The sequence below is a fragment of the Prunus dulcis genome, chromosome 1 (assembly GCF_902201215.1).
Source record: "Prunus dulcis chromosome 1, ALMONDv2, whole genome shotgun sequence".
Taxonomy (NCBI): domain Eukaryota; kingdom Viridiplantae; phylum Streptophyta; class Magnoliopsida; order Rosales; family Rosaceae; genus Prunus; species Prunus dulcis.
The window spans coordinates 34,263,159-34,273,578 of record NC_047650.1 but is presented as its reverse complement, the minus strand read 5'-3'; the positions used below and the strand labels follow the sequence as shown (position 1 = coordinate 34,273,578).

The 10,420-nt window shown below is 37.9% G+C and overlaps 1 protein-coding gene across 2 annotated transcripts; it reads right to left on the bottom strand.

The window, feature by feature from the left end:
* Positions 1–1,227: 1,227 nt before the first annotated feature.
* LOC117615976 (RNA polymerase sigma factor sigC) lies at positions 1,228–4,778 on the bottom strand. Of its 2 annotated transcripts, none has more exons than XM_034345172.1 (7): positions 4,481–4,778; positions 3,894–4,057; positions 3,235–3,786; positions 2,916–3,146; positions 2,508–2,648; positions 2,221–2,421; positions 1,228–1,927 (listed from the first exon to the last, which is right to left on the bottom strand). In XM_034345172.1, the coding sequence occupies exons 1-7, from the start codon at positions 4,575–4,577 to the stop codon at positions 1,646–1,648; spliced, it is 1,668 nt and encodes a 555-aa protein (XP_034201063.1). In that variant the 5' UTR covers positions 4,578–4,778; the 3' UTR covers positions 1,228–1,645. The 2 variants fall into 2 exon arrangements, with proteins under 2 accessions (XP_034201063.1, XP_034201064.1); XM_034345173.1 differs by having other exon boundaries at positions 3,900–4,057.
* Positions 4,779–10,420: the final 5,642 nt, after the last annotated feature.

The window sequence follows — 10,420 nt, the reverse complement described above, 5'->3', positions numbered from 1 at the left end:
TCTTAACGGAATGGGTTAGGTGTTTCCTGAAAATTTAAAGGGAGGACACGTTGCTATAATTGGGTGAAAGCAACCCAATGCAAGCTTACTCACACACACGCACCTTAGCGCTGTTTGGCTGTGAAGTTGTGCATGGTTGGTTGGGAGTTGGGACTTTCTAACTGTATCTTTTGTTTTTGTTTTTTGGTAAGGAAGCTTTACGAACAATAATTTATTAATCCAGTTGATTACGATAGTCACTTCGCTCATTTACATTTAAATTTGAATTCCATATAAAGTTTATAAACGAAATTGAGAGAGAAGAATTTAAACACATGACTTTAGGTATAGATATAACTGCTTTTAATCACTTGAGCTACAAACTCTTTATGGTGTCAATAACATTATTAGTGATATGCGAACAACAAAACTTATCGATATGTTATTAATATATTTTTTGTATAAATCCGTAAACGGATGCACTGCACTGAATTTTCCAACTAAGAAAAAAATACGAAAACCAGGACAGAAAATAAATGAACTAAATGACCAATGTTTTGATTGATCACTAAAGTGGTAAGTTTGGTGGTTTTGTCAGTTGATGTTTTAGGACAAGTAATGTCTAGGATATGCAGTTGTGAGTTTATATATACAGTTAAATGCATTAATTTATAGGAGAAAACAAAAATGAGGACAAATGCATTAATTTGTTGCAAAAGTGAGCACTGAGCAAATTATATATACCGTTAAATGTGTTAATTGGTACGAGGAAACAAATTTTTTTTATAGATTAACGCATTAATTTGTAAAAAAAAATGAGCTAATTTTTTAGCTGCAATACAAAAGATGAAAACCCCAAATTTGCAGCAATAAAAAAAAAAAGATACCCAAAAGGAGCTCATCTGATCTAAGCAAAGAGAAAATGATAAGGTCTACAATGAGAGGTGGAAGTAAGGATGGGTTCTGCAAACTGTTTCTGAAAACCTGATTGGCTGCATGTTTTATGCATCGTTTTCATGATTTTAGTGACATCAATGAACCAATATATCCTTATCGCAAAAATGAGGCTACTTTGGCATCAAGGCCTTCAAACGGCTACGTAAGCATCATAGCGTGGAGGGTGAGCAGCAGAGCCACAGATTTTATAGGTTTTCAATAGTGTATGTATAATGTGATAACAGATAAGAGTTAACAGTGAAAACGGAGATCTTGGGGGAGAGCTTGATTAAATGGAGTTTAACCGCGTCATTAGAACAAACACTTCTGTGTAAACACTAGTTCATATCATTAATATGTACCCGTGGTGACGAGAATACAATACACCTCTATACTATACACTGTTAACTGAAAAAGAAAGAAAAAAAGAGGCTCGAAAGAACAATCAGTACATGCAGTTCTTCCCCAGCACGCCGGGGAAATGAAAGAATGCTAAAATACAACATTGTAATCTTCGCATGAGAGCAACAAAAATTCCCATGGTAGAGTTGTGAGCTGCAATTTTGATGGGGAACTAACAGAAGGTAACCCATGATTTTCTGTATCCTTCAATCTCTACCAGCAAGTAGCTATAGTTGTCAGCATATGATTTGACTAATTTGCCCGGGCTACTACTTCTGATAGAGAAACTAAGGATGGCTTGCTTTCTTTCCATGTTACTCTGAACCTACTAGTTATTCAAGTAATGGCTTAAGTATTTGTGGGATTCTTCAACCCTCAGCTTCATCAGAGCTTTCTTTTCTATCTTTCTTATCCACTCCTTGCTCACATGGAAAAGTCTGCCAATCTCCTCAAGTGACTTGGGGTCGTAGTTGTTTAGCCCGTATCGCAGTACCAACACTTGCCTCTCTCTCATATTCAACCCTTTCAGCAGATCATGAATGTCCTTTTTCATGTGTTGCCTCATGACAGTTTCTTCAGGGCTCTTTAGTGATGTGTCTGGTGTAAATTCCTGGATCATGAACACAAAACAGGTTTTCTAGTTAACAATCTCACCACTACTTTCAACATGATTAAGGACCGCGATATCCCAAATTTCCAATTTGTTACAGGCCTGCAGGATTTTGTGTGTTCTATCCTTAGCTTCCTAAACTATAAGAACTTTGACCACAAAGTGATACTAACTACATTGATCTCCACTTTTTCTCAGTAAAATCCCATTCCCATAACCGAGTCCTAGCAAAGGAAAAATATGTATCAAATTTACATGCAAGAGAGACAGAGAAAGATTAGCTAGATCAATACCATATATGTCCCATCAGAGCTTTCCCACATTTTATGATCTACCGAACCCACAACTCTCAGACATGTACTAGCTGATCTGATTCTCGCCAAAGAAAGACCTGTAATCTTTGCAATTTCCTCATCATCTGGGTATTTCATGTGGCTGTTGTAATTGGCTTTTCGAGCTTTCTGTATCCGATTTATTGCCTTGCTTAGTGTGAACTACAATAAAACAACTCAATGATCAACCACCAGCACTCATCAACACAATATTGTATGATCTTTCAAAGAAGAGAGGAACAACATACCGGAATTTGGACCCCCCTAGCATGCTGTGCCACCAATCTTGACATTGATTTCCTTATCCAGTATTGAACATAGGTTGAGAATCTATAACCCCTTGAGTGATCAAACCTTTCTGCACCTAGCAGGAGACCCAGGTTTCCAGCCTGTGAAATAGAGGGGGAGATAGACTAATAAATTGAGAGTAAATATAATATAAATACACGTAGTAAGAGTAAGTTTTGACATCTGATCAAAGTTGTTGTTTCAATGATCAACAACGAACTGCATCGAATATAATCATGGGTGAATTATTTCATGGAAAAAATTACTAAGAAACATCTTTTATAAACTAGGAAAAAAAAAAAAAAAAAAAGTGTTATATTGTAATAAGCACTGTGAACAACCACAAAATGTATATTGGTTTCACAAACCTGCATTAAATCATCCAAGGCTACCCCTAGCCCTCTATAGTTTCTAGCAAGGTATAGAACTAAGGAACGAGTGCTCCTTATAAGCTCATCCTGGCAATACCAACCAAAACGCAAATGCTGTAGCAGCACCTTTTCATGAACTCCAGCTGCTTCTGCCCAGCACCTTAAGGTCACTACTTTACCAGTTTCCTTTTCCATAGTTTCTTTAACTCTCTCCAAGTCGGCGATCACCTGTAATGATACAAAAGCATAGCTGGTAAAAACATCATTGAAGCAAGCAAAATTTTATTTTAATCTGTACCCTCAAGATAAGCACAACCTTAACCCCGATTGACATTTCTGCCTCATTTTTAGAAATGGTCAGTCTTCTACTTCTATAATTTGATGCTCTTTTTCCTGATGAAGGAGTAGGCTTTTTAAGACCTTTCCAGATTGTTTTTGGAGGCAATGAATTAGAAGACACTATGGCATTATCTGATGTTCTTTTTCTTGATCTTCTTTCTTCCTTTTTCCCAGAACGAACAATAATCTTGCCTACGTTGTTATCTTCTTTTCTCTCCATCTTACCCTCTTCAACCGGTACTGTAGGTATGTCAGACAAATCCAAAAAGCTCGAGGTTTTAAGAGTTCTCGATAGACAGATATCAAATAACTTTAGAGCTCCAAGCCTTGCTAGTTGCAAAAGAATCTCTTTCTCCAACTTTAACACCTCTAAAGTGGCAAAAGTCTCCTCCAAAACATTAAGATTTTGCAGTAACAAACTAAAATGAGATGCCGTGCATGCTTCTAAGCCTTTACTGGATATAAACTTGCCTTCTCCAACAGGCATCTGGTTGTCACTAATACTCTTTGGCACCCTCCTAAAGGCTGTCTGAAAGGCAAAAGTCATGGTAAGATTTTCATCTACTAAAAATAAGGAAAATTCAGTATGATTGAGATTGTGCAACTTTTAAGCAACAATTCAATTAAAGGGCAAACCTTCACCTCTTCCAATTCTGAGACACCATCCTCTAAGATTTGCGGGGAAGCAGATGGACAAGTATACACTTTCAGAGGATCTTTACTAGAAGCCTCACCTTCCTCAGAAATAACAGACAGAAAGGAAAACCTTGCTGAGTTGAAAGAGCCCTCCCTGCCTCTAACTGTATCAATTTACATAGAAAATTATAAGTATAATAAAAGTTGAGAGCCAAGTTCAAGCCAATACCAATGTGCATCACTTATGGTAGATGGGAGCTTAGATAAAAGCCAAATTTCCAAATTTTCCAATGTCAGTTTCAATAGCCCATTGAAAACTTCAAGACCCAATTCTTAAAAATGCCTTTTGATCATCTTGGAAATTCACTTTCTCTACTATGAACTTAGAAGTAACACAGTATGATGCTTTGTGGGTTTACCTAGAAAGATACAATGAGGTGTTTCAGATTGCCAAAAACAGATGCAAGGCTGGGAAATTCAAGAAAATCTCAAAACAAAGATGAAATTTGCAAAAGCAGAGAAACAAACAGTCTCTCTGGTGGAGCAGGCATATGAAATCAGCTGCAGAGAAAGCCAAAGAAACTCACCAGAAGTTGAAGAAAGCTTGGAAGGGGAAGTGGTTTGCCAGTGAGAAGAATGAACAGGAAAGCCACACTTGAGGTTCAGCCTAAAACCCAAACCCATTGTCTGTCTTTGACCCAGTCTTCTCTTGGCACCAAAGATGTAGAGCAACAGAGTCCATTAAATCCTCATGGGGTTGTTTTCTAGCCAAAAAAATCTTCATGGGGTTTTGAGAACTATATACAATATTTTGACTGCAACAACGTATACAAGTGTCGCTCTGCTCTCCACCACCGATTCTTCATCTCTTTAAACATGGGTCAAGTAGTTTTTCACGTCTCTCAAGAGTATCGGCTGTACTATTTTTTTTAAAGAGGACCCTCAAGCGATTGAGGCGCCACGTGTCAAAAAAAGCATAGCCTTGGTTATACTATTTTTTTTTTTTTAAACCGTAGAATACTATACTTAAAAAACCAGAGCAGCCGCAAAGCGCCTCTTGTAAATAGTACAGCTCTGCGGCTATATGTTTTTAATCTAAAAAAAGAGGACCCCCACGATTATGGGCCATATGTCAAAACAAGTATATTTTTATAAAAAAAATTAAAAACACAAAGTATGGCCGTGCGGCTGTACTATTTTTTTAAAAAAAAAAAAACAGGACCTTCTAGTGATTTAGGCTCCACGTTTCAAAAATACAAATAGCCAGACGGCTATACGATTTTTTTTAAAAAAATCGTAGTTCAGCCGAACAGCTATACTATTTAAATACATTATATTTAAGCAGTATAGCCACCCGGCTATACTATTCAATAAAAAACAAATTAAGAAAAAGGGACCCTCCTAATTGCATTAGTTTGTACTTTATATATATTTGTTTACTAGTTTTAATATATCCAAAGTATATATTAATCGGCCACTATATTTAAATATAACTTTTATGTCATATATTATTCTTATTTAATAATATGTGAGAATTATTTATATAATACGTGAATTTTGTGTGTCTTATTGAGAATTTTGTATAAAATATGTGTATAAAATATTAGAACTACGTACGTACATGTACAATACGACTATTGTACGATTGCTTTTTAAAAACACGAATGTATTATTGAAAAATACATATATATAAAAGATTGCCGCACGTCTAAACTATTTATTACAGATAATTAATTTTAAAAAACAGTAAAGCCAGCCAGCTATACGATTTTTTTAAAAAATTAGAAAAAAATCGAGTATAGCCGCACGGCAAAAGAGTAACTGCAAAGCGCCTAGTCGCCAACGTGTAAAATAATATACCGTTCGGCTACACTGTTTTTGACAGGACCCGATCCCAATTCCACTTTGGAATTCGAACCAAGCCCTGTGTGTGTCCGACATCTGGCAACTGTCGGGCACAGATGACCATTTTACCCTTCCTGTTATAGTTACTATGAAAACTTCCCTTGGACTTCTGCCGAAAATTCGGCAGAGTCTCCCCTGTATTTTGACCAAACCCAAAATTTTTCACCTGTCAAACAATCATATATATCCACACCAACTGCCAGAATAGAATAACCAAGTATTCACGAGCTCCAGTTTTCCACTAAAACGAGATATCAGAGCATTTTCTAAAGTTTACAGGATTTCAAGGATTTTTCCACAAAACTCTACCTGATTTGGTGGTGCGGAAGCTAGGAATGGCCCGGTGGTGGATCTTGCGCACTTCTACGGCCTGGGGGCGAAAAACAGGTTGAAAATGTGAGTGGACAAAAAATAATGTTCTTGAAAACAATTCATAACCATAATAACCCCCATTTAAAAATAAGTAAGGATATAAATCGATGGTTTGTCTATATTTCAATACAAGGTATTCAAATAAGCATGTAAAAACATACTGATGAATATACTCGTGTAACTGAACAAATATATAAAGATATAAATGCGCGAATATCAAAGAAACTGGTATAAATAACTGAAAGTCATAATTGGATAAAAGAAAGCTCAAAATCCTTTGAAACTACCACCTATTTGTACCCCTGTCATATCCGTCAATTCCCCTGGCAGGTCTCGGGCATCACGCAGTCTACCCGAGCCGCAAACTGGCGAAATCAGGGGACTATGGTCAGCCTGATCCGCCGGCAGGTCCTCGATGACACCAAGTCGACTCGAGCGCTCTGGCAAGATACAGGGGACCGCCTGATCCGCAATCCTGGCAGGTCTTGGGGACACAGAGTCAGCCGAGCCGCAAATCTGGCAGGTCTCGGGACACCAAGTCTGCCGAGCCGCAAATCCTGGCACTCACGTCCGAGCGTCCCCGAAACTCGTGAGGCAAAGTCAAGTGCACTGACAAACTGAAAAGACTGGATGTCCGTAGACATCGGTCCGTCTGAGGGTAATCACCAAATAAAAGGCGGGTACATGGTGGTTCTAAACAACTATTTTAGAAAAACCTGATAAGTCTCTGTAATCTGATAAATCTGAGTTAAGCTGCCATTTCTGTATCACAAATCTCAAATTTACTGCTCAACTGAGTAATATAAAAATAAGGATGTTTTACGCTACATTTCATGCTCGGAAAACATGTAATAACACTTATTCAAGATCAGATACTGAAATTTATTCAGATAAACTCATTTATAAAAACTTATTTATATAAAATCAATATAAAATCACTTATGAAATCTTATTTATAGAAATAATCTACATAACTTATTTATATAAAATCATTCATGAAAGAAAGCCCACTCACTGATGGTCCGAGCTAGCTGGACCCTTCGAAGGTCCCTCCTGTGGGTCGATCGGACCTCTGGTGCCTGATTAACCATGAATATTAAATTAATAAAACTGCTCGATAAAAGAATTAAATTAAACACCCTACCCCCGGCTCCTAGGAATACGTGCATTCATTTAAATATCACTCCTAAGCCCACTTTAGTTTTTCAAACAATTAGAACGGTCGTGGAAGACCCGACATTTAGCTAAGCGATAGACCACCAGATCGGTCGATCCGGGACCCCGTGGGTCCACGGTCTCCGATGGCCAATCTGGGCTTCTCTGAAGGTTCCTCATAGAGAAGGAACCATGTTCCGCGAGTTTGGTCTGAAACGGAAAGTCGAATTAGCCAAAATCGCGTTATCGCTTAAAATCCAAACCCTAGCTTCAGGGTTCGTGATTTCGGAGTATCCGGGACTCCGATTCGCAATCCGTCGAATCCTACACGATCCTAAAATCATGTAGAGCGACGTATCCAAAATTGAGTGCGATCCAACAATTTGACGACATTGCACCCAAGGATCGCGCAATATGGAAAATCCGTTCGGGGCTCAAACGGACTCGGAATCGAGATCCGCGAAATCCTACGCGCTCGTGACGACACGATGATCGCAAAACTACACAGAATTACTCCACCACCCTCGCCCACGCGCCGCCACATGCGTGGGTAGGGATGGTAACGGGCCGGGTAGGGGCCGGTATGACAATACCATCCCCGTCCCCGCTCTCCATCCCCGCCCCCATCCCCGAACCAATCCCTGTTTAATAGGTTTCGGGGAATCCCCGTCCCCGTTCCCGTCGGGGGACTATCCCCCATACCCGCCCCGAATCCCATATTTTTTTTGCACAAAAAATATTTATCATATATTTTAACATTAAGTTTCATATTAAATTATCATTCAACACATCCAAATTAACTATAAAGTTCAACTCAACTATTCAAAATCATATCAATATGAAATTCTAGAAAAGATTAGGAAGAATTAGGAGAGAGAGGTTAACTTAGGGTTAAACATAAATATTATAATTATATATTTATTTATTTGAATATAAATATATATATTTTCGGGTCGGATTCGGGGATGGGGACGCCAATACCATCCCCTCCCCATACCCATCAGGGATTTTTTTAAGTTCGGGGATCCCCATACCCGATAACCATTTGGCACCGAAATCTCCCCCCATTAGGGTCGGGGACCCGCCCCCGCGGGGATTTTTGCCATCCCTACGCGTGGGCAGATTTGGGTGTCCAAAGCGATTTTGGGTTGCCGAAAAATCTAGGAACCAAGACTCCAAACTCCTATCCTAGGTAAAACACCTCATTTGGAGTCACTTTTGTTCTTGGACATACCCCAAAAAGTGACCGAAAACAGCCGATCACGGCGGCTAAAGTTTCGGCCAATTTTCAAGTCGAAAATCGAACGTTCTAGAGCCAAAATCGATCGAAACCCATACATCCATCAGTTAGAACACGAAAAATAGCTGAGAAACCATAACTTACTCGATCGATTTGGTGGAGAATTGAGGGAGAACGAGGAGCTCAAAGTTCAAACTGGAAAATCGGCAAAAATGGCAGATTTCGGCGAGCTCCGGCCACGGCAAGGGCGGCGATGGGTCAGGAAAGGACTGCGGTCGAGTGGTGGTTCGTTTGGTACCAACGGCGGAGATCAGCTCCACCTGTGGTGGCCGGGGCGACGTCGAAAGCAAGCGGAGGTCGGGCTGGCGCACGATCGGGAAGAGAGAGAGAGAGGAGAGAGAAATGAGGAGAGGGAAGGGAGAAAGAGATAAAAATCTGACTTTTTGATCAAATTACCATTTTACCCTTTGCGGTATTTTGATCGTATTTTCTTCGTTACAACTCTGATTCGGGTCTACTCCGTGTCTACGGACTCGTTTCGCCGTGCTCTACGCAATGGTGCAAGCGGAACTGCCAAATTCTTTCTCGATCAAAAAGTCAATTTTTTTCCTATTAAATAATGCGAGGGCAAAATTATCTTTTTGCTAGAAGATATTTATCCTACTTTTTAGATATTTTGTTACTTTTTAGATATTTTTTTTTGGGTTATTACAGTTTTTTAAAAAATTTAAAAAAACTGAGTATAGTCGTTTGGCTATACTTTTTTTTTATAAAAAAGAAGACCCCCAGCGATTAGGCGCCACGTGTCAAAACAAGTCTACTTTTAAAAAAATTAAAAACACAATATGTAGCCGTTCGGCTGTACTTTTATTTTTTTCAAAAGACAAATCGCTAGTGATGTAGGCTCCACGTGTCCAAAAAAAGTATAGCCGCTCGGCTATTTTTTTTTTTAATAAAAAAATTGTAGTATATCTGTACGGCTATACTATTTAATTTATATAATTTTTTTTAAAAAAAAGGACCCTCCTATTTGCATTACTCTGTACTTTATAGATATTAATTTTCTAGTTTCAACATACTTAAAGTAGATATTAATCTGCCACTATATAATATTTATATGATATATTATTCTTATTCAATAATATGTGACAATTATTTGTATAATATGTGAATTTTATGTGTCTTACTGAGACTTTTGTAAAAATTACGTGTAGAAAACATTAGAAATATGTATGTACATATACAATACAACTATTGTATGTTTGTTTTTTAAAAACGTGAGACGTGTATAGAATATGAATGTATTATTGAAAAATACATACGTACATTTATATATATATATATATATATACACACACATATATAAGACCATAGCCGCTCATCTATAACCGGCTATACTAAATTTTTTTTTTTAAATTACAAAAAAATCGAGTATAGCCGCACGATTATACTATTTACACGAGCCACACCATTTTCTTTGGGCTTTCACCTTTTGGGCTCTTTCATCACTTTCTTTCATGAGATCAATGAGAGCGCAAGCAAGCCTATAAACCTATGACTGTAAAACATGAAAGCCCGGAAACCTATGGGATTAGTGGCCCTAAGACATGAGGGCTACAACTGTTTCATGATATTTATTTATTTATTTATTTTGTGCTTTATCTAAATGTTTAATATGCAATTTACACCTTCAAAAAATATGGTTTAAACTTTAGAGTGCACAAAAGCTCAAATGACTAGAGATGTGAAATGAGATTAACTGATATGATATGTGATACTCTAGTTTGTGAGGATTATGCGAGCATGTGAATTTATGCCGGTTGATCAACAAAATCTTTTATTATGCTACAATTAC